The following is a 24695-nucleotide window of genomic DNA, read 5'->3' on the forward strand; positions in this document are numbered from 1 at the left end:
GCAGGGCCCCCACCATCCACATGACTCAACGACTACAGACCTGACCTCTGTGGTGATGAGGTCTTTTGAGCGCCTTGTGCTTTGACACCTCAAGGACATCACAGACCCCCTCATGGACCCCCTGCAGTTCACCTACAGAGCCAACACATCTACATCAACATGGCCTTCCACTTCCTCCTCCAGCATCTGGACTCAGCAGGAACCTGTGCCAGGATCCTGTGTGGATTTCAGCTCTGCTTCAGTACAAGCTCTCCCTGCTGAACGTGCCTGACTCCACCTGCAGGTGAATCACTGACTTCGAGGCAGCACGTGAAGCTGGGGAAACACGTCTCTGACTCCATGACCATCAGCACCAGCCTTCCCCCAAGCCTGCGTTCTTTCCCCTCTTCTATTCTCCCTGTACACTAACAGCTGCATCTCCGGTCATCAGTCCGTCAAGCTCGTGAAGTTCGCGGACCATCTGCTGACCTAGTGCGGACAACTCAGAGCTTAATCCCCCACTTAATCGTTGTGGAGTTTAGAAAGAACGCAGCCACACCCGCCCCCATCACCCTCTGTGACTGTTTCCATGGTTTTTCCGAGTGTTTCCGCTACCTGGGTACCATCGTCACCCAGGACCTCAAGTGGGAGCTGAACATCAGCTTTCATCAACCTATCAATGACAGTGCACCTTTATTCCACCATCATTGAGTCCATCCTCAGCAGCTCCATCACCATCTGGTACGCTGTTGCCTCTGCCAGGGACAAGGGCAGGCTGCAGAGAGGGTGACTTGTTGACACAATGTCAGACTCTAGACTTACATTAACACACCCTGGACTTTAAATTGCCGTTCAGATAGCATATTTTTGATATTAAACTATAAGATTTCCACTCACCACTACCCTGCACGTAGATGAGACTAAATTTCATGTTTGCAAAGGGCTTATCAAATGTTTGCTAACATTACCTGCTATAAGCTAATATCATAGTGGACCAAGTAAAGATGAATTTGATCATGTAATTATAGAAAATTGCTAGTTTCTCTCTTCAAAGCTTAACTGTAAGTGTGACTGACAAACACATACATGCACAATGCTCATCATGGCCTTATGTCGTCCGCATGCAGCTCATGTCCACATTATGTCTTTTAACAGAAGAATCGCAGTTTCATCTACCAGTAACAAGCTTGAGTGTCTACATTTGCATAATACACATCACTTTCACCCCAAAAATTGATGGCTGTCAGAAAGATGCCAAATGTTATGGTAAGTGATACTGTACTGACAGGTTTGTCCAGAGGAACTTGATCAGTTTAATATAATCTCTTTCACATCAAAGAACTCAACTTGTGTTTTCTTACATAGTTTGACTTGCATGAGACATTTTTCTCACCAACCGTATGACCCATGATCTCGAGTCAATCCATTTACACAGGGAGCAGGTGCAGGTCATGCAGTGCATTGCTTTGTTTTCTGTGGTTAGCCATCAACTGACCCGTTCTGACCCCTGTTCACTGGGCTGTTTGTGTTACACTTGTAAGTTCAACCCTGATCTCTATGTGGGCCTTCTCTCCAGCAACTCAAAGTCAAAGTCAGGCCATACAGAGAGAGCTACCAAGATATTTGTAATGCTCCCCTGAATACAAAGGCCAAAGAATGGCCTATATTCTGGTCTGTCAAAGAAAATCCATCAGTTTGATAAAACTTCTTTTACTATGAATCACTTGAAGTCTATGAACTATGAACTATGAAGTCACCAGAAGAATGATGATAATACAACCTGACCATCAGCATGGTGAATTTATCAATCATCCATTGGACAAGGATGGTGTAAACTAATGTTGCAACTTAAACTAGAACAGGCTGCACATTAAAGGTTAGTTACAACGTAGTGTTAAGATATAGCTTGAAAAGTATGCCTCCCAGATGTACTCAGACTAGACCAGATGTACTAACTAGTCCATGCTGAGACCGACATAAGCTCTGAATAAAAAATGCAGCCACACCTCCAGTATTAAACAATTCTGCGACTATTAATATAAATAAAAAAACGAAGACACAAGACCGAATGCCAGACCCTAAGAACATCCATGCTTCATTTGTGTCTCCTTTTGTACATCACCACTTATGATACCATGTGTGCAAGTTCAATCAATCAGTCATCGTTTAACTAGTGATTAGGTGATGTTAGATGGAACAAACATTGTGTGACATTAGCTGGTGAAAGCATACATTACTTTCTCTGTTTTAATAAAACTATTTAACCAATTCTTTCAGGCGGCATTTTATCTATAAGGAAATTACAGAATGTATCAGAAAATGAAAAAAATGGTTGTTTGGGCATGGAATGGTTAAAGGGAAGGAGAGGAATGAGGCAAAGATACTGCCAGTGGTCAGTCTTAGTCAAAATTGTACTCCCTCTCTGAATCATAACTCAGTCAAATCATAATGTGGTGAAATTAACACATATTGATATTATTCATAATTAATATCATAAGTTTGTCAGAATGTAGACAAATAAGGCTTAAAAAGGCAACACAGGCACAGGAACCTGCAACATATAGAATTGACTGAGCCGAGAATTGCTTTGGCTTTTGCTCTTTGCAGATGATGTGGTTCTGTGGGTTTCATCAGACTTTGACCTTCAGCACGCAGTTCTGCAATTGCAATTACAAGTGATTGTAATGAGAGTCAGCACGTCCAAGTCTGACACTATGGTTGTCTGCTGGAAAACGGTGGATTGCTCTCTCTGGATTGGGTGTGTGTTGCATCCATAAGTGAAAGTGTTTAAATATCTGTAGTCTTGAGCATGACAGAAGGTAAAATGGAGCAAGAGATTGACAGGCGGACAGGTGCAGCATCAGCTGTAATGTGGGCATTGTGCAGGACTGCTACAATACAACATCACCAATTACACGAGAATACAACCCCAGTAGAATGATCTTCTTTTCATGTCCTCCACCTCTGCCCAGTCTTTCCTTCAGCTCCGTTTTTGCTTCCTGTAGAAAATCTCTCTCCTGGTATAATAGGATTAGTGTGAGCAATGGAAAAAGCTGACGCAAAGAAAGAAGAGAGGAAAGCCCTACTTGACTTGTCACAAAACTGACTTTTTGACATTATCCTTTATCCTTGTACACTGTTTTCTACTGCCCCCAGACATCTAAAACTTGAAAGGCAAAAAAGCTGGAAAGCTGTTTGCTCAAAGGAATTGAATATAAATGGTCATTTAATCCATTACAATATTAAAAATGTTCTTAAATTGCAGAGGTGAACTTCATTAACTGTAAGGTGATGTTCCGTTTTTTTCCTTTGTTTGCTTTAGTTCTGTTCCAAGTGTTTGTTACATCAGATTTTGTAACTGTGAAGCGTCTGTTTTCATAAAACACTGACATCCTTTGGTCTTCTGAGTGCTTCTGTCACATCCTTTAGTCACTGTTTTGCATGACTTTACTCCAAAAACGGTCCCTGTTTCTCCCGGTTTCTTTGCACATCACGCGTGGGTTGTTATATATTTAGAGTTGTCACATGGAACTGCTGATAGAGGTACATACTGGTGCCTCTGGATGAAAAATACATCATGTTATTACACTTGTAATATTTCAGATAAAAAAAGTGTTAATCTCTGTCTAATAACCAAAAATGTCCATTGAGAGGACGTCCTTGCTTTACAAGCATCACAGATCCCTTTTGGATGGAACAAGGTGTACTTTTAAACTGTTGATGTAGTCTTATTGCCATATATTTATTTCAGGTGTTTCTGTGCTTACTTTGTCTCATCAAGCTTTTTAAGAGTATTTATTGTTTAGAAGTACAGTAACATAATTGGGTACTGCATTGCTTTTAGAATTCTTACTTCTATGTTTGGGCCCCAGCTCTTATGAGACAGCATGTCGAAGTGTCCTTGGGCAAGACACTGAACCCCAACTTGCTCCTGAAGCAGCTTCAGTGTGTTATAGCTCCAACTTAGATTCCTCCTGTATGAATGAGGATGTCATGTAAAAATGCTTGGATTAGTCGAAATGACTAGAAAGGCGCTATATAAATGCAGACCATTTACCAGGAGGTTGTATTCTACCTCTAGATAAACAGGAAGCAATGGACACCTCAAAGACACTAACCTCTCCTCAGCCTTACAGTGGAGTTCTGTAAGATAGATCCTACAACAGCAATGGAGAACACATTTATTACAGGTGTTCACTCTGGAGGAGAGCTGTTGAGGAGAAGAGGTGTCCTGGTCCCTACTTTCCCGACAACTTGGACACCACCCTCCAGGGTTTCTTTCATAGTAACTGAAGTGCTAATGTCTCTTGACCCATCAGACTTCTTTGTAGCAAATGCAGTGTCCCCAGATCTCAACTGTTGGGAAGAAATGAATGAAAATAATAGAAAATGAAATAAGACACAGGTTGTAGTATTTTTGAATTACCCTTCAAGAACATGATGCAATAGACAACTATTCATCTGGAGCCCAATGTTGAGGAGGTTGAGAAGCTGCTGCTGTGCTGTAATGCTTCCACCCAACACCTCAGAGTGCCTTCTGTATGGATAGTGTGGAAATCACTGGAGCCTTTGCTTTCAAGTTCAGCTGCCATAATCACAGGACAGACCCGGTCGTGTCTTTATCCCTAACATCACATGACCCCTGAAAGCTTCAGCAGTCAGCAGTCAGGACTTTACAGATGGTTCACATGGGGTTAATCCATACCATGAACACTGTTGTACACCATGTCATTTAATCTGCAACCACTCATGCCAATGGCCATGTTACAGTAATTGGATATAATATAGACTGATGTCAAGTAGTCATTAGTAGGAAGCGGTGGAGAGAGAAAGAGGATTAACATGGAGGAATCTACCTGTGACCTCCAGCAAACTAATATGCTTAAGAATGTTTGTTTTTACACAAAGTAATTTTAGAAGCGATTGTTTTGCTGCAGTAAATATGGGCCAGTAGGAACCTTTCACACACAAGATCCTCCCTTGAGAGGGACAAAAACATATCACAGTCATGTATATAAATGGTCTGTGTTTGTATAGCACCTTTCTAGTCACATCACATCCACATTCACCCATCATTCATACAGGAGGAAGTTGGAAGTTCACATACATTCACACACTAAAGCTTTGGGAGTGGATTCAGTGTCTTCCCCAAGGAAGGAAACCACAAACAAGCCTTTCTTTGGAAAGTAGAGGATGCCCTCAGCAGAATGCAATTCCAATCAGAAGAAATATTGACAAAGAAACTGCTAGTGTTTCAGAAAGCAAAGTAAATACTGTAACACTTTGCCATAGACCCTGTTCACACCTGCATTAACGTGTGTCTTGGGTTATCTGATCACAAGTGGACAGCTGACACCTGGCATTAAAGATGTGACCACACACCCACTTATCCGCCCTAAACACACGCCTCGTTTCTACAGACATTTATAAAAGAGTGAAAACATCATATTTAAAATGTTTAACAATGAAAACAGTCTAATAGCAGTGTCTCCTCTGTTCAAGCAATGGCAACATTATTCTCTCATCTTTACCATCTCACTCCAAGTCATATCTATAACATTGTTTGCTGTTGTGGAGTGCGGAGCAAAGTTTTGGCAAGCAGGCATATGTAGAACTGAGATGTGGGGGGGGGGGGGGGGTCAAAGCCATGGGAAATAGACATTCAGGAAATGAACTTGTCATTCATGTATATGAGATAAATGTGGCCTTGCAGGCGGACAGCTGCTCTACTCGAGATCTCTAAATGCTCAGTAGGATACACACTTCAGAGATTATTTTTATAACATCTTAGTGCCGATGATAAGTTCTGAAAGTGCTAATAGGCAGCCCTGCAGTGTAGCCCAGCACACAGTGTTCACACATTACGAATTGACCAGTTGACCTAAATAAACGTCACAGTGGCGACGTCTGAATGTGTGGCGGCTCAGTGCGTTCCACCTCCAGGCTCCATGGCCATTGTGACCACGGACACTGAAGGGCGCATGTGCACAGTGACACACATGCTAGGACACACTGTGCTATATTTACTGACAGGACTTTATGCGTCTGGGTGCTCAGTCAGGTGGAAATATTCAGACCGGGCAAGGTCACGAGGTTGTTGGTACAAATCCCAGTGGCAGTAACCTGTAAATTAAAGATTAATCCCTCAGTGTGAAATCAGCCAAGCGCCGGAAGCACAACTGCCACAACACAAAAGTCACAACAGTGAACACAATGAGCTTTAGCCAGCAGTGCCAACCCAGCCCTGCAGTCTGGCCATAGCTGCTTTATCACTGACAAAAAGGCCGGTGTGGCTCTGTTCCTGCAGAGAGCTGTTAGGAACTGGCCTGCTGACACAACTGCACAAGGGTCTACTCACTCTACTGTATATGGTTCAAATATACCGTCTAGCCCAGGGGTCTGCAACCTTAACTGCTCAAAGAAAAGACAGAAAAGAAAACACCGGGAGCCACAAAACCCTTCTGACATTCAAAATGAAGATACCACTGCATGTATAGTTTTTTACCTTTATGTTATGTATAAACAAACTATAGTGTGTTGCCTTCATGTAATCAATGAACTGCTACAGAGAAAATGAAATGACATTTGTGAATGCAACAAAAGTATTTTGAAAAAGACGCTGGGTTGAAGGTTACTTTTAAATAAAATCCGCAATGTCTATTTTAGTCCTTCTTGTATTTAACGAACTTAAATGATCCATCGGCAGCAAACCAAAAGTGCCGTCCTCTTTTGTGCCTTCATCCTTTTACTGGAGCGTCCAGTCAGCTGTCAACCTGAATAACAAATGGACTATTTCACTGAACAATGAAAAAAATATGAATATATGCAAAATAGTAGGTTATTAAAATATTTCTCTTACTTGGTTAATGTGATTTTAGCTCCTGAACCTCAGCGAACAGCGTCTACACGTCATCTTCACACAGGTCGGTGTCGCACATTGGCGGTTGCGACGCATAATATAATCTTCAAATTTAGAATTACATTTCAAAAACTAATGGACTAAAATAAAACACATTTTAATTAGCCCTTTATGGTCTACCATAAATCTTTTTACATTTTTACATACTGTAGTCCCATTTTTTTGGAGTATTTTACTATATTTTTACTATACATCGATACAACCCTTACATCCTGAATTTTAATAATATGTATAGATTCATGCCTTTACTAATGAAATAAATTGCCTTCAGAACACATGAACACAAATGAAATCACCTTTTTTGTATCAAAGTACATATACAATCTGGCAGAAATATATTATACAGAACGGAACAAAAAAAACATTTCCACTGATTTCCCTGGGGAAAAAAAGTTTTCTTTGCGGGTTTCCGGGAGAGACGCGAGTGAAATTACCGTAATGACACCATATTGGCTGTAAAGCGCAATGTCTCAGCTTTCCGAAAGCACAAACTGTGACGGAACTACGGTAATCCAGAGCATTTGCGCACTTCGGGCCCACCGGCGGGCCGAAGTGCGCCCGAAATGCTAAGTGCGCCTGAAATGCTAACGGGCCGTTAGGTCTTAGAGAGTTAAATAGTCATTATTTAGTTTTCAAAGCCACAGGGAGCCGCAGCAGAGGGATGAAAGAGCCACATGTGGCTCCGGAGCGGCGGGTTGCCGACCCCTGGGCTAGCCCTTTATTTTCAAGGCTTGGTAAATCCACCATACCTGCCATTTGATGAGTAAAAGCACTGAACTCCACACTGTCGTGCACACACTTCACACAGGTTTCCATTGGCAACTGGAAACGAGACGTTTTTAGACACTGCCACTTAGCAAGTCACGTCTTACTGAGGAAACCACAGAGCGTCTATTGTTTCACTGCTCTTGTATGACTTTGCAGAGAGAGATTGCAGCTTTCAAACAGGCCCTGCTTCTCCCAGTTTGAACTGAAAGTGTTTCCTTCAGAAATCAATCTGGATAAATGAACCAATGTGTCTTTAGACTGATGTATCAGTACACGTTAAAGCTTGTATGATCCATATGATGCTGTTGAAGTCTTTATTGCAGTAGTTGGCCATGAGAGGCCCTTAACCTAAAGTGATTGTTATCACTCCTCAGGTTTTAAGTTTTGAATGTAACCGAGGAATCAAAGTGTTAAGCTGGTGGGTATATGACGCTCACTCGTATTTTATCATTGACCTCCACTCTAAAATTCAACATGGTTTTCAACTCCGAAAGGTATTTAACAAGGGAAATATATTGCATGTGAAGATTGCTTTAATTTTACGCTCTTAAAATTTAACACAGTTTAGTTTGAAAATACAAATAGTGAGCTGTAAGAACATTTTGTGATTTAGGATTGTAAGTCGATGCTTTAACATATTCAGGGAATTTATATTCAAATAAATATTTATATTGCGCCAGAAGAAAGAAAAAGATTTGTCAGGAACTCCAAGGCTCAGAGAGATTCTCACAAAGCCTGGTCTGAAATGGCTCTAAGAAAGCTTGCTTTGGAAACTTTGGGGAATTGAGAGTGCAGTTTACTTTATTTACTGCCAGCTTTGTCAGTCCAGAAACATTTGTATTGACCCACAAAAAAACCCCTATTGGTCAGGGTTACATGCTTGGCTTCCCTTCATGCATACATCACTCATAACTTCAGAGAGGGAGAAGGAACCGTGTCACACTATCCATGTCCATTATTGAGCTGGTTTTGGGTGCTTGTGGATGGCCCTCAATGGTGCAAACTTACCTTTAAAGTATTGCTGAGAATGTCTGTACGCTAATATGATAGAAACTTTTGGAGGGAGACAACAGCACTCAGCATGAACACTGCCTAATGTCATCTGAGTTCTGAAAGGCTGCTTCCTGTGATCAGACGTTTGGCTGATGCCCAGATGCGGTCAGTCATGTACCGTACATATGTGTGAGTGCTCTATTGGCTCTCGTTCATGTTCACGTTCATGTTACATACGTTATGTTGTTTGAGTCTCTCTTGTCTGATCACCATCTGCATGTTTCTCCAACAGGAGACAGTTCATCTTGTAATGTCTGTTTGTCTCTAAAAAAACACAGCACACACTCTTTCTACCTGCTCTTAGGTAGAGTGTAAACGTGAGCAGGTGTTTAACATTCGTGTGTGATTTACTTTTCACCTATAATTAGGCATCAGTCAATACCATTACCATTCTCAACATGGTGACCAAATAATTATTTTGAGTTATTATTGGAGTTGGCACTGAAATAGTAAGGAAAGAAATGAATAGCCTCTATCTCTAACTCAATTGACAATTGAGCTGTGTTAGTCATCACACATCAGCAGACACTTCATTTGCACTAGATTCCAACTTTCACTGGTTACCTCAACCGATGTGTTGAGTTCTTTCAGTATTTCACAGATTTCAAAATTGCATGTGAGAAGATTTTGAGACTGCAACCTGTACATTTTCAGCCTGTAAGAAGTGTTTAGCCTTCTCTAGTGTTGTTTATTGCATGTCTGATATTTTGCCTTTGTTTTCTTCTCCTCTTATGTAACCTTGTTCCAATTTATCCAAAGACTCCAGTGTTACATAAATGTAAATGTTCTTATTAATGTTGTTTCATCACTGTTGGAGCAGCAGAGGCTCCGTAGTTGCCTCTGTAGTATGGCTGTCCACAGACGGAACTCAGACCTTTCTCATTAATATTTCTTATTTGTTGGCTTTGCTCCTTTGCCCTGCTGTCTTGATTTTACCCCACAGGGAGGGGCTCCCTGTGGCTGTGAGATCCCTGGATGGAGTTCGTTGTATTCCATCTATGAATATTTAGGCGGTTTCATACTATCTTTGGGGAGGCCAGGGAATATCAGGCCATCTTTTTCAAATTATTCATTTTGTGGGAAAACAGGAGGAGGGTTTCTGCAAGTTGTTTTGTGCATTCAGTAATATTTTCATGTTGCAAATTATTACATAACAGCAGACACAAGACAATGGATGTGACAATGGTATTTAATTTAGGAGAAACTTCCTTGTGCACAGTAAACATGAGAAATGTGAGGCGTCTATGATGCATCATATTTTAAGGAGGTAGTGAAGCTGTGAGTATGATGGGATGTCGCCCTCATGTAGTCTAGACACTGGGGGTGGTGATGGTGATGGGATGATGAGAATGGCTAAAGATCTGGATGGATGTGAAGAGCTGGCCTCTGACAAGCTCAAAACTGGCCTCTGGAAGTGACTAAACTGGGGGTCAATGGGGTGAAGTAGGATTGCAACGATTTTGCACTGAAATGACAGCTGACAGCATCAGAGGGGAAAACAAATTTTAAGTTTGACAACAACGAGGTTAAAGGCTCACAGAGATCATGGCAAAACTGGTTGGTGTAACTGAAAGAATGAACGCCTGTAGTCAGCTGATGAAGAAGAGCAGAGAGAGAGAGAGAGAGAGAGAGAATGTTGCATAAACATAGCCTTCCTGATTGAACTTCACTGAGAGCAGAACGTGCAGACATTAAGGCTAAACTAAATAAAAGATACATCAGGCTCTAGTTTGGTGTTGAACAGGCAAACTGGCATGCTGAGGTAATTTCTTACAGCGGTTTGTTATCGTGGTGACTTGCTGCATGCCATGGTGTGAGGAGCAGTGTGTTAGACGGTGTGTTGCCCAGTTTAATAGGGAGGTAAGATATGATGGCAAGTTGCCATTAAGGGCTTTATAAATGAACAAACACCAATGCTTGTCCCATCTTACTGTTAGATAAAGCCACCTAACCTTTTCATGTCATATGCAATGATGAAGTATGGAGTATCTGTTACTGGTAATAAATCTTAGAGCAGAGTGATAAACTGAATCTAGCGGTTTTAGAGTGGAGGAAGAGGTGTGTGTATTGGTGATATCTCCATAATCCAGAACATGCAAGGCCTGAAGACAGCCTATTGCTGAGAGCAGGAAAATTAGCTCTATTTCTGCACAAATACCCAATTTTCAAGCTTACTGATAAGTGCATCAACGTGAGTTTTTAATGTATCTTTTTGACCCAGCCAGATACAGAGATATTTATACTGAGACCCTCTCAATACTGTGTCCATTCAGAGTGGAAACGTGCAAATTATTGTCCACAATATCTCTGCATTCAGGACTAATTTCAGATTAAAAAGTGCATCTTCTAGATTTTTAAGGGCTTGTAAATTTTCCATGGCTGAGTGTGCAGTATCAGCAAAGCAATACAGAATTGTATCATCCACATAAAGATGGGCATTACAATTTTGAAATATAGGGATGTAATATTATTAATATAAATTGTAAATAATACAGGACCCAGTATTAAACCTTGTGGAACTCCCTTTGACAGTGGTAAAAATACAGAACGATCAATGCCCAGTAGTACACACTTTTGTCTATGAGACAGATACTCCCAGCTGACATTGGGTGAGAGGCAGGGTACACCCGGAACTGATCGGACTAGTCAATCGCAGGGCCAAATCTGTATAACAATTGAAATGAAATAAAGTTTAAAAAAGGGTCATCTTGTTAAATTAGATTCAGCTTTAGTGTAATTGCACAGAATACAAAATGCAGTCTAAAAAGGGTGGACCACAAATATATATGTGTGTAATTCCTACACTGTTCATCCAATTTAGATTTGAAAGCTGCTGGCATTCCAGGAAATGTTGTACTGGGGGCTACAATTTTGTCTCAGGTCACTGGTGGCTGCAGTTTGATGGAGAACAGTGGCTGGTTTAATGACTGGCAAGCTGTGGATCTCTTGGCAGCAAAGTGCAGCAGCTGCCACTTATTGACATTGCATTGATCCTTACAAATACTTACCAGATGAATGGTTAAAAGCTCATATGGATACTAATCCTTTGCAACTGAAGTGTTCAATTGCTGATGTTTATTTTGCACAATTATTAAAAATTAAGATGTGTAAACATATAATTTGTGTGTGAGTGCCCCACAACATCACACATCCAGACTACATCTCATGAGCTGAGTGTTAGCTATGTGATGCATGTTTGAAAAACATCCAAAGAGAATAGATTGAGTTAAACAGACAGCATCAGTCGTTTGGTTAAATGCCTGAATATAATAAATGTTTATATTTGCCTGATAAGGAACTCCATGGCTGTGTGAATGATGAATGGCTTTACCTGACAGAAACCAAAGTGAAAGAAGTGTGATAGTAGTATACGTAGTCAGGTCATGGGTGGATGGGCCAACAAAGCAGGAGACCACCACAGGAGACCACCGCTGATTCCCAGTTTTCACCTTCAGCGGGTCATGAGTTTGATGAGCCACATTGTTGTACTGGGTGACATATTCCTTCATTAACATGAAAACACAGACTGCTGTAACAAATACTCACTGGAGCACCACATATGGATTAATTCACTCATGTTTCATTCATTCATGAAGCCAGAGAACCACAGCAGGAGAATCATGACCACGATCCACAGGAACCTGATGGATGAAAAGATGCCAAGTTAGTAACAGACATTAAAGACACATGAACCATAAGGATGGAGAGGAAGAGGAGGAGAGAGGAGCCCAGTGCATCATGGGAAGTCCCCCGGCAGTCTAAGCCTATAGCAGCATAACTAGGGGCTGGTCCAAGGCCTGAGCCAGACCTAAACTATAGGCTTTATCACTAAGGAAGGTTTTAAGCCTGATAGCTGAAAGCTCTGGCTCCATCACTACTTTAGAGGACTTTAGGAACCACCAGTAGGCTTGCATTCATCAAGACATCAAGATTTGATGGAGCCTGACCATTAAGAACCTTGTAGGTGAGGAGAAGGATTTTAAACTCTATTCTAGATTTTACTGGAAGCCAATGAAGAGAAGCCAGTACAGGAGAAAGATGGTCTCTTCTCAGTTCTCATCAGAACACGAGCAGCAGCGTTCTGGACCAGCTGGAGAGTCTTTAACGACTTATTGGGGCAGCCTGATAATAAGGAACAGAAATAATCCAACCTGGAAGTGACAAATGTGTTTCTGCATCATCTATAGACAGGATGGGCCTGATTTTAGCAATATTATGTAGATGGAAAAAGGCAGTCCTGGAAATCTGTTTAATGTGGGAGTTAAAGGACAAATCCTGATCAAAGATAACTTCCTCACTTCCTCACAGTGGAGCTGGAGGCCAGAGTAATGCCATCCAGAGCAGTTATGTTGTTAGAAAAGGTGTCTCTAAGGTGTTTAGGGCCGAGCAGAATAACTAAGTTTAGCAGCAGGAAATTGCTGCTCATCCAGGACTTTATGTCCTTAAGGCAGACTTGGAGTTTGGTCTACTGATTGGATTCATCTGGCTTTATTGATAAGACATGTTGATGGTTTGGATGAGGAAATTGTTGAAGACAATTCAGGAAGATCAGTTGGAGAAAAACAGTCCAACAGCTGTTTCCATGGTTCTTAAATTTGAGGTGATGGATTTTCTCTCTAATAGTCTTCCGTTGTATTGAGACATGGCATTGGCTTAAATACTGATGGAATCACTTCCTGAAATTTCCTTAAAAAGCGTCTAGTGAGGACATTTTTGCCATTTGGCGTATCGTCCAGTAACAAGAAATCAAAAGTTATCAGGTAATGGTCCGATAGAATAGAGTTATGTATGAAGACTGTTAACTGTTCAGTTTCTATACCATATGCCAGAACAAGGTTGAGGGTGTATTTAAAACTATGAGGGTTTGGGTGAGTGGGTTCATTTACACTCTGAGCTGAAGCCAACTGAGTCTAATAATGAGATGAAGGCAGTGCTGAGACCATCATCATCGTCCACATGAATATTAAAGTCACCCACTATAATTACTTTATCTGCACTAAAGACTAAAACTCAGCTGTTTTAGAAAAGTACTGAGCCTGTTTTTAAAGTGAAACTGTATTTATGAGGCATTTCAAAATATATACGTCTTCAGTAGGAGCCAGTGGGCTTGGGTCTGAGAGCCACAGACAGAGAAGGAAAGTCAGACAGAATTGAGAGGCAGTAGGTTTGGGTCAGCACGTCGATTTTGATTTAGTTACAGATATTTAGATTAACAGCAGATTTATCCTTTAGTGGTTTCCTCTCAAATTTATCCTTCACTGATTTCTGTGGTTACTTGTGGAGGGATTTCCTCATTACAGCTCAGATTTTTTGCTTTCTTCCCATTAGCTATATGTAAGTGTACCAAACACATTTTTACATTTCACAGTCATCACCTAAAATGACCAGTGCTTTGGTTTGTAATGTTTCTGTGGTGTGGTCAGGTGATTTGGTTGTGTGTGGAGGTTACAGTGTCTTTAAAGATGGTTTTGTTGGGATTTCAACTTGCCAGCATCAATATTAGTCCTGTTATTACTATTCATATATTAACTATTGTCATGTTTTTCACTGTTGCCATATTGATCATTATTAGTCGTATGCCTATTGTCAGTAAGATCCCTTCTCTCTCACTCTCTGTCCAACTTCCACCCTACACAGAACCCGGCAGAAAGCCCCCCCCCTGCTCTGAGTCTGTTCAAGGTTTCTTCCTGTTAAAAGGGAGTTTTTCCTGCCACTGTTGCCTAATATAATGTAATATGATATTATATTATACACTGTTGCCCATAAAGTTGGAATAAAATGTTTTTTACCTCTTCTCATGAAATGATTGTGACAGTGTGATTTATTCTTGATAAATAAAGTTTATATCTTCTCAAATTTATTGATCAAACTCTTCCAAACATATCACAGTGAAACTATTGAACAATTATTCCAACTTTATGGGCAACAGTGTATATTATATTATATTAATTATAGTAAAATAAATAATGAATATATAATAATAGTAAAAATGATATTAAAAGTTACTGCTAAACATGGATAAAATCCACCACAAGTCAACAAGTCTTGAGTTGATTTCGACTCCTAGGATGGATGGAACCATGGACCAGATCCCATTCTTCATAATAAATGAATAGATAAATGTTACCCTATGCACTATGCTCTACTCCCTCTCTCTCAGTCCTACAAGCTGACCTCCCCTCTCCCATATGTTCCTGCGTCTTCCACAGCTGTGTCCGTACAGATGGAGCCCCCTGAAAAACAGTCAAAAAGCTCAGGGCTGTGCGACAGAGTGTGAGAAAATGGCACACTCGCAAATAAAATGTTACTCAGTTCCTCTGTCTTTGGCCTTTGTTCCTATCAGATCACGATAACAGAGACAGTGCTGTTCCTGGTCCAGTACACATCCAAAGAGTTTGACCGGTCAGAGAAGACAGTGGCCACTGGGGACTGCTGTTACCTCAACCCGCTGGTTCGCAGGACCTTCCGCTTCCTTGGTAAGTCTCAGTTTTTGATTACTGCAAAGCCATACTGCATTTTTACCACTTTGTGCCTTTAGATGCACAATGGAGTTTCGCCGAAGCATCTTTGTGAGTGACTGTGGTTACAGACACCACCACCCTTCCATCTCTCAGAAAGTGTGTGGCATGTGGAGCATTTTTCTGTGTTTGTCAGACGGGTTCTCTACCACAGTCTAAAGATTATGGGAGAACACTGGCCTCTCTCAGTTGGCTGCAGGTGTGAAGGGTTGTGTGCCTGCATGTGTGTCATCCCCGTGATAGCAACATTTCTGGGGGACTGACCTCATGCACTTAAGCAAGAAGGAAGTGCTCCGACTCCCTTTATTTTGTCTGCGGGAAAGTGTTGCAGGCAACGGGTGGTCACACCAAATACTGACTTCATTTAGATTTTTCTTCTGTTCGCTCACTTTGCGTTTTGTAAATTGATAAAAATGATGTTTTTGAAAGCATTCTTACTTTACAGCATTTCTTCATACCTTCATACCACATAGACTTTTGCACAGTACTGGATATTCCAACAAAACAAAAATCATCTCATTTAGTGAATGTAAATAATGTTAATGGCTTAATAATCTGCATAATTTTTCTGATAAGAACTATCAAAATTGCTCACAGTACAAAAAGCAACTGCAACACAAAGTAAACAATTTAAGTTAGTTAAAAGCTTTTAATTAATACACTGTTGTCCATAAAGTTGGAATAATTGTTCAATACCCCCAATTTTGTTAAAGCCTGCGCCTTACTGTCTTATAGTTCATTAAAAAAAGCAATACATTAATAGTTTGATGTGTTTAATATGTGTGTAATACAGGTTTAGAAATGTCAGATCTTAACTGCATGAAATGTTTTAAACAATATGACACACCTCATAATAGGGATTGAATTTCTGTATTGTCACCCAATGAGGCCATTAAAACGGTCACATTAAAGTAAAGACCTGACCAGAATATCATCAATACCAGGTACATTATGTATGCCATCTATTATTCCAGTGATTACAATTCATGAATGCATGCTATCTCATGTACAGGTCGTATTCATCAAGTGTAAATGTGTAAATTATGACCAGTCTGCTGAATACCACTTGGAACACAAACAAACTTAAGGGAGAAAACCTGAGAGAAGAGAATGGAATATGAAAATGTTCTTGTGTGAGGCTCAGTGATACGTTGGATTTAGACCTGAATGTCTTTTAGTTTGACTTTGATTTTTATCTTATTCACGTCAACAGTGTCAAACACAAGAACACAGACTCCTCTGAATGTATACATCTTATCTGACTGTAAGCACGCATCAAGCTACACACATCTGCCTGTTCCACTCCAAATCTACTCACAGCTGCATGTTGATACACCCATACATGTCAGAAGATGCTGATAGACTTCGACACTTTCTGAATCACACATGTTTTCTCATCTGAAACATGCAAACTCATCTGTCTACACTGCTTTGACAGGTGCAGTGTAGGTGCGTACAGATGTGCAAGCATGCATGCATTCTTAGGGTTTTCACAGTAAAAGCCTTCCCTAGACTGCTCTCTGAGGAAACACACATGCCGACACATACACGGCCTGGAGGTTGTCAAACACGCACATTGCAGCACAGAGGTAGCCGCTCTTCGCCCTCTCTCCTGCTTTAGTGAGAGCAGGAGATAAGGATGCAGAAGAGGATTATTACCTTGATCCCCGAGGTGGAATCCACTTGGTGGCCCAGCTTTACCCTCGCATTTACACATCCAGCATGCCATTCACGCTGCTCGTTAATGTTAACAGGCCTCTCATTCCAGGGTAAAGCTCCTTTCATCCCTAAGAGACTGGAATTGGTTATCACGTATTATACTCTGGTACAGTGTTGTATCTGAATAAGGCTTATGTCTTAGTGTTAATTGATGTCACTTTTAAAGAGCGCTGTGGGATGACTTTTCGTTTAAGTCGTCTTTTCCCATGCAAAGCAGAGGAAGGGGGATAAAAGGCTTCAGCTGCCCAGTTTCCTTTGTATCTTTGTGTTTCTTGGGCAGTGATAGGGCACCACAGCAAAATCCCATCGTGCCTGCTAGTGGAAACATTCATTAAAGAAATATATACTAATCTAGTCTTGCTATGTCCTACAACACAAACAGGAACAAGTTTAAAAGACAGACTTAAATGGCCAAAACAGCTATTCTTACTGCCTCGGTGACCCACTCGTTCCTTTGATCTGCAAAGCATAATCAGTTCTGCTCCAGAGCAGTGGGCATTTTAATATCATCATTATGACTGTGTTTATGGCCACGTAAAGTAAAGTGATTGGAAGGTGCCCGTAATATCCACATTTAATCAAGATACAAGTAACCAACAGACGTTTCCTATGCAGCTTGAAATGAAATAGCTTGTCATGAAGAGAAACTAATTGTGTAAATGGAAAGGATCTGAAGGATCTCATAGAGGTGCACTCGGCCACAGTTCTAATGTCAGGACAGTGTGGGAAAAGGGTGTTTCAGACCATGTTAGATGCTGTGATGAGCACTTTGGTTTGTCATGCTGAGACCTTATAGAGACTGGGTAAGACTCTGACTGGTTGGGCAACTGATTTGGATGTGTCCTCACTCCAGGGGTTTTGGAAGGAGCCCCTGAGGCAGACCCAGGCCATGCTAGAGGGATTACCTTCCCCTACAGTTCGACATGGGAATGTCTGAAGATCCCCCAGGAAGAACTGGGGCTACTTTACTAAATGCCAGGTCAGATCAAAATGGCACAGCAAATATGAACATGAACTAGGTGATTGGTGATGAGCCAGAGGTGTGCTGGTGTTAGCCAATCATGAGAGCTCTCAGAGCTGATGCCTGAAAAGCTTATTTATTTCCTTGCCATCTTTATGCTATTGACTAGTGTCTTCTAAATGCCCGTGCCTCAGCTGTGGAGCTGTCTATACTCTGGCAGGGGAAAGTTTGGTAAAGACGGAACAGTGCAACACAGCTCGTAAGCATTTACAAGTTTTGTCTTCTAACCCTAGGCTACAGTGAAGTTTCTAAAGTTGAAGAGTTTCTTCGAGAGATGAGGCAGTTGTGTTTGAAATGTTGTGGGGAGGGTTACAGAGAGGTCCCTCTGCCCTTTAACTAAAGATTTATGGCTCACTGAAGCAAATTTCACAAGAGGTGCAGCATTTGCTTCTCTTTACCAACATCAGCTAATGGGTCTGTGCTACGCTGTCAGTGCCTCTTTACAGCAGCATTAGCAACAGCAGTTATCCCAAATTACAAAGCACTATTTAACATACACAATCTGGAAATCCCATTACGGAGTGTGTCTGCCTGTGTGTTTTATGGTGCATTTGATCCATGGCTCTTGATAACTACTTCTGGCAGGCTTGTTGGCACAGCGAGGGAGCCCAGATGAATGAATCCAGCAGAGACTCTGCTGTGCTGTATTGAGTGATCGGGTCTCCCTGCACTGCCAAGCCTCCTTGTGAGGCTGAGCGCCGTTGTGCGCCTGCCTCTCTCTGAGCGTTGGAACCAAAGGCCCCCTGAGTTGATTTGCCTTATATGTGGAGGGATTTGTGTGTGAGAGATCAGAGCCCATTAGAACTGGGTGATGGTACCGTGACTGGTGAGGCCTCAGACTGCACCTGCTGGCACAGTAACACCGGAGCTGCACGCCTCCTCTCGTACAGCCGAGGACTGATTGGCTGAGGCTGTGATGTGAATGCAACGAGAGGAATTCATTGGGAACCTGCTGTTCATTTCTTCAGGGTTGATCTCTTAGAGCTGAACGACTATGTGCAGTGAGGAGTTTACAAACATAAATTACAAAATGCCAGGAAATTCTCCATGACATCTGTCTGATAATGTTCCAACCTGACAGACATCAAGAGTGAACATGAGACATGACATTTGTTAGCTTTATTGTATTAGGTGACTCATAGTTGAAGACAACCGGACACAACAAAATGACTCATTTTACAACTTCAGCAAGAGGAATGATGCTATTGGTACTGTGAGATGGAAAGGCTAAGTCGGTCAGGGTCCAAGATGTATGGTCTGCTAATCTGACACAGTGTCAAAATACTAAAACACCATGTAGTACTTTGGTAAGTTGCTGTGCTTCACCAGCTTCAAAACTCCACGTGTAGAACTCTACAGAAGGAACGAAAAGCGTTCTTATACTAAATACTTCCTGATGTGGTGTTTTGGTGATGGAGGTGGAGAACATGTTCCACCACAGTTTCCCAAAAGTGCTCAGCTGGGTTTAGGTGTGGTGGCTGTTAAAACCTTAGCAAAGGATGCAGCTGCAATGATTTTGTTTTTCCACTCACTAATTCTGGTTTTTACTTTAATTAGTCACCTGTCTTTTTCTATCATGGTAATTAATTATATCCTCCTAACTTGGTTGGATCACCGATGGACCTCTCAAGGCTTAATTAAATAATTAACTTTGCTGATTCAAATATCTGCAGAATTAAAGATGTTCCCGTCAGCCTCAGCTGCGCTTTATGTTTCCTGCTAATTTTATCATACAAGTATTCTACAGTAAACTACTAACTGAAAGCACAGCACACGACCACTTCCCTACACCTTTCAGCATGGGTTCTTTCTTCCATTACATATTTGACACAACATCTAATCGCCTAAAGGTGTTTCCAAAACAAAGGAACACAATGAAGAAGAATCCGAGAAATTCAGTGAAGATGACACATCACATCCAAACAGATGGGGAGGCAGATGGGAAACACAGCTGTGCTTCACACGTGACATCACAGCCCATCTAAAGCTGAGAGGAGGCCTCTCTGTGTCGGCTTCTATATATATTCTTCAAGATCTGCCCTTAGATTACTTGATGAACTTTAAACTTTCTTACTATGTACATCAAAATGTAAGGCTTTATTATTCACATACTCCTATTTCTCAGTATGTGCAGAGAAATGTGGGCTAAAAGGTTAGTGTAAAATGATAATGTTGATATTAGCCAGCACTGCTATGAAGGTTGTCACCAGTTGTGCAGACTTACAGACATCGTCAAAGCCCATCTAGAACATATTCCAGTCAACATCACTCTGCACTGGGATGGGGGTACGCCAATCTCACAAGAGCAAATGATTTCAATCAAAAGATAAACTGCAGATTTTGACTAATTTGAAAATATGTTGCAAAGCAGCCACTTCGTCCTTTGGCTGTGTGTAACGTTGCAACATTTTTGATGAAAGTGTTTTATTTGAATTTTGAAAAATGTCATTTTGCCACCTGAGTACCAACAAGTCTGCGGCTTTATTGATATCACGCGGCAAAATAAGGATTCTTCCCTGTGGGACGGGAGAAGACACAACATCAGTGGAGCTCTATTGTGGGAGACAGAATGTTTGTGGATGTGGGCGGATGTTAGTAAAAACTTGTGTTTGTGAGGAAGTGCCTCTTTGGTGGAACTGCTTCCCACTCCTAGTAGTAAGAGTCACAAGCCAAAGATGTTGGGGCCCACGGGTTTAATCTAGAACAATCCATTGTATTTTACAAGCTTATTTGTGTTTTATGTTAAATCTTAATCTGAAAACCAGAGCTGTCAAATTAACTGTAGTAGGAGTAAAATGTATTAAAGGCCCCTCTGAAAAGCTGTTGAGTGTAAGTAGCATCAGGATCAGGGAGAAGCTGTTACTCTTTCACCCAGAATGCCCTGCTGCGTCCTGCAGCTGTCATGCAGAAGCTGAATTCTTTCAGCCTAGCTGCTCCTGGATCCTCTTTTGTGTTTTTCTTGCCTCCCTTTGCTGATGTCAGACTGTGCCAGTGTTCGCACGTGACACCCCCCATGTGCGTGTCTGGACTGTGTGCTTGTATTTGAGTATGTAGGCCCAAGTGTGTGTATTCATGCACATCAGTATGTACCCTAGCACATGCTTGTTGCCAGAGTTTATCTGCTGGAGAGCAGAGCAGCATCATGTGACCTGCACCACAGCCCTCCCCTTTCACTCACGCCTGACATCGCTTTGCATAATGACTCACAGGGCCGTGTTGTTTGGGAAAGATTAAATTTAGAACACAGCCAAGGGTTGCAGCACTCTCCACACTCAACTTAAGCAGCGTGTTCTTACCTACATGTGTTTTAAGGCTTTGCTTGTTGAACTTTAGATTTGGGAGGGTCCTGCCCAGCCCACCATTTCAGTGACATTAACCTCTAAAGACCACATTTTGGGTTATATTACCATAGTAGTTAATTCTGCTTAGCTGGGGCCGTATGGACATGTATGTGGGCAAAACTGTTGATATTTCATATTGTTTTTTGCACCGTGATTTGCAAAACATGTTCAAAATATGTTTTGTATGTGTTATAAATACAGTCAGGAAAAAAAACTGCTATGTTCAGGGTAGAAATAAAGAGTTTTGCACAAAGGTGACTTTATTGTGTTTTGTGGAAATTAAGACCGATTGTCCACATATGTGGACATAATGTTTCTCTAAAACTACACCATGTAAAAAGATGATGCTTAGGTTTTATACTTATCAGGGTCCAATAAGCCCAAATAGCAAGGAGAAATAAAAAATGCATATCAGACAAGAGCTCGGGTCTTAAGAGGTTAAGAGAGTCAACGTAACATACCAGTGAGGCTAGCCCTTTGGCAGCACTGGTATTTTACACAGTTTTAAGGTGCACCAGTATTATTATTGCTAAAGACCTGATCCTGGCCCGTTGTATACAGACTCACAAAAGTCATTCCCAAGATTTCAGAAGGTACGTTTAGCTGACATCAGTGTAGAAAACGAGTTGCGTTAAGAGTTAAATTAGAGTTCTTACTGTCATGGATGACCATAGAGTCATAAAAGCTGCCTGTGATTTGATAAAAGTTATGGTAGACACCACAGTGGACCCCAACCAGTGGTGAACTTGACCCACACGTGTGTGCCGAGGGTGATGTCACACCCCACCCAAGTGTCCGCAGTAATCATTTCCACAGTGGACAATTTGGTACTGATTTATAGCCAGTGCCAACATTTAGTGTCGAATGAGGATGGAATGCGTCCTTTATACAGTGAGAGGGAAAGTATGGGTGTGGTGCAAGGCTTCTAAAGGTTTAGAGGCTGACCGTGTATTGTTTTGTATTACAAGGATACCAAAGCATGCTGCAGCCATCTCAGTTACTAATTCCTATATGATTCACAGAAGTCACTTTTGTAAATATGCACAACAGTCCTTGCATCAACACAACAGCCCCTTTCACCAAGAGCTGTCCTCCATCATCAACACTTAACAGTACCACCGAACTGCGATGCCTTCTCCTCTCTCCCCTCCTCTCAGCATTAACGTTTTATAATCTATGTCACACTCCTCTGTCAGTAAAAACAGCGTCCCCAGAGACTGCAGTGTTGCTGATGTTAAAGTGTTTGTGGCTGCTGAATGCAGCAAAGCTCTGCTCTGACAATCTGATTCCACTCATCTAACCTTCCTCCCAAGGTTGCTCTGCACCATGAGCACTCGCTTATTCTAAAAATTACCTTGCAAAATTGTAATTCTCAGCCTCTTCAGTGCTTTTTGTTTTTTTTATCCATCTTTCATGCTAAATTGTTGTGTGTTTGCACTAAACTCAAAATTTGTAATTTCCCTACCATGTGTTCATTCATATCCATTAAATTGCCATTAATTCCAAACAAAAAAAGCCTGTGTTAGAACTACACATTAAAAAGTGCTTTGTGAACTTTATCAGTTACTGTAAGTCAGTCATGCGTAAGCCCTGTAGGGCTCACACATGTATTTACTATTTATTGTTCTGAATGAAGAAAGGCAGTCACTCATGGCTTTAGTGAGACAGATCAGTGTTACTTCATCAGTACGTTTAGATGTCAGATGTTGGCTGAGTGTCTAATTAAACAGTGAATTAGTCACTCAGCTTGAATTAGTCATGAAACAGTACTAACCATTTATTCATTGATCACTGCTGACTTTTATGTTTTCTATGGTGACTGAGATGTTCACCCTGCTGTGGCTCAGGGGGTCACGTTCCTCTCCGCATTTCCTCATTTTTGCCAATGCAAAAGAATTGTGTGCTGATTCATTCATGTCAGTACTGGAACTCTAATTGCTATAATAATGCCCAATGGCAAAGCGTATCAGCAGTAAAGGGGACAAGGGCTTTAAAAACACACACTTGCAACCTAAAAAAAAAAGAGAGAAGTGAGCTCCGATTTGAATTTTATTATAGAGTTTCCATGACTGATAAAGACCCAAGAAAGACAGTACGACATTACAAGGACATGGCTATTTCACAGACAGTACGAACCAGGGGAAGGAGGTGGAGGGAGGGTTCCACTGTGCAGCTGTTTGTAGTTAACTCTAATGGTGTCCATACAAACACATGCATGCACATCATTTTACATTAACACATGCTTTACCCCAACAAATCTAAATATACTATTATCATTCTTATTATTAGACAAGATGGTTGAGACCAGGAGTGAATATTGTAGGCCCAGTAATGATCTTGTTGTTGGAGGATTTGAGGAGGAATGGTGTCTTCTCTGGTAATCTGGCTTCTTCCCACAGACATGCAGCTTCATTTTAAGTACACAGTAAGTATATATATAAGTGTATATATTAACTAGCGTGCATTTTCATTCCTGCATTCAACCTTCCTTATCTCTAACCAAATCAATTATATTGAAGGATATTTGGGTTGGGGAGTTGGGGAGGGAGGAGAAAAGGAACATGTACATTATGGGTAACGAAGGTTAGGAAACACAGTATGCCAAATGGCAAAGACAAAACATGAAGAGAGTGTTTGAATGAAGTACCCCTCATCAGCTGTGTACTATAGTACGGTGTAGGTGCAGACTCACTACATCAAGCAGACTAATTATAGATGAACTAATATTAACAAATAAATAAATATTTATTGCCCTTAACTTCAAAAGTTGGCTAAGGCTAACCTGATTCAACATGAAAAATAAAAGGAACTCATTTTCTTGTCAACATACTCTCACATTACTTTGGTCCATAACCCATTTAATGGGACAGAAATTCTATCAGACTCTGGACTAGGGCCATAAAAGGGACTGAAAGATAAAGAATAAACAGGTGAGTCACACACTGGAGAGAAGAAAACAAAAAGTGAAATCAAAAATAATATCTGGAAGTTTATCTTTCAAGTCCAGCGAGGATGTATTTTAAAAATATTTCAATAACTAACAAGCTTCTCAGGCTGAAGTAATCCAGATTGCAGACTGGAGTACTGGCCCTCCTGCACCTTTCCAGTGGCCTGTAAAATGACCTGTCTGTCGGCCCACAGAAGCAGGTGCATGATGATGATTCAAGGGGTTTCTCTGGGGTTCCATTTGGGTTGAGGGCCCAGTGTTTTCATTGTTAAAATCCAGAATATATTGGAGGATGTCATTCAGGAAGTTGCCCAGGTCCCCTGCTTCAGTGACCTCCTGCAGCCCAGGGAGTGTATTGTTATTCTTCTTCTTATTCCGCAGCTTTCGAGATCAATTAGCCGTCCACCACAAGTTTCCTGATCTTTTGCCA

The 24695-nt window shown here is 41.2% G+C and overlaps 1 protein-coding gene across 1 annotated transcript in view; it reads left to right on the top strand.

The window, feature by feature from the left end:
• Window positions 1-24695, top strand: part of plppr5b (phospholipid phosphatase related 5b) — an 83756-nt gene that overhangs the window by 15498 nt on the left and 43563 nt on the right. Inside the window, exon 2 of the mRNA XM_070853080.1 lies at window positions 15063-15195. Within this exon, the coding sequence (XP_070709181.1) occupies window positions 15063-15195 (133 nt within the window). The remainder of the gene's footprint in view (window positions 1-15062; window positions 15196-24695) is intronic.

The sequence above is a fragment of the Pempheris klunzingeri genome, chromosome 21 (assembly GCF_042242105.1).
Source record: "Pempheris klunzingeri isolate RE-2024b chromosome 21, fPemKlu1.hap1, whole genome shotgun sequence".
NCBI lineage: Eukaryota > Metazoa > Chordata > Actinopteri > Acropomatiformes > Pempheridae > Pempheris > Pempheris klunzingeri.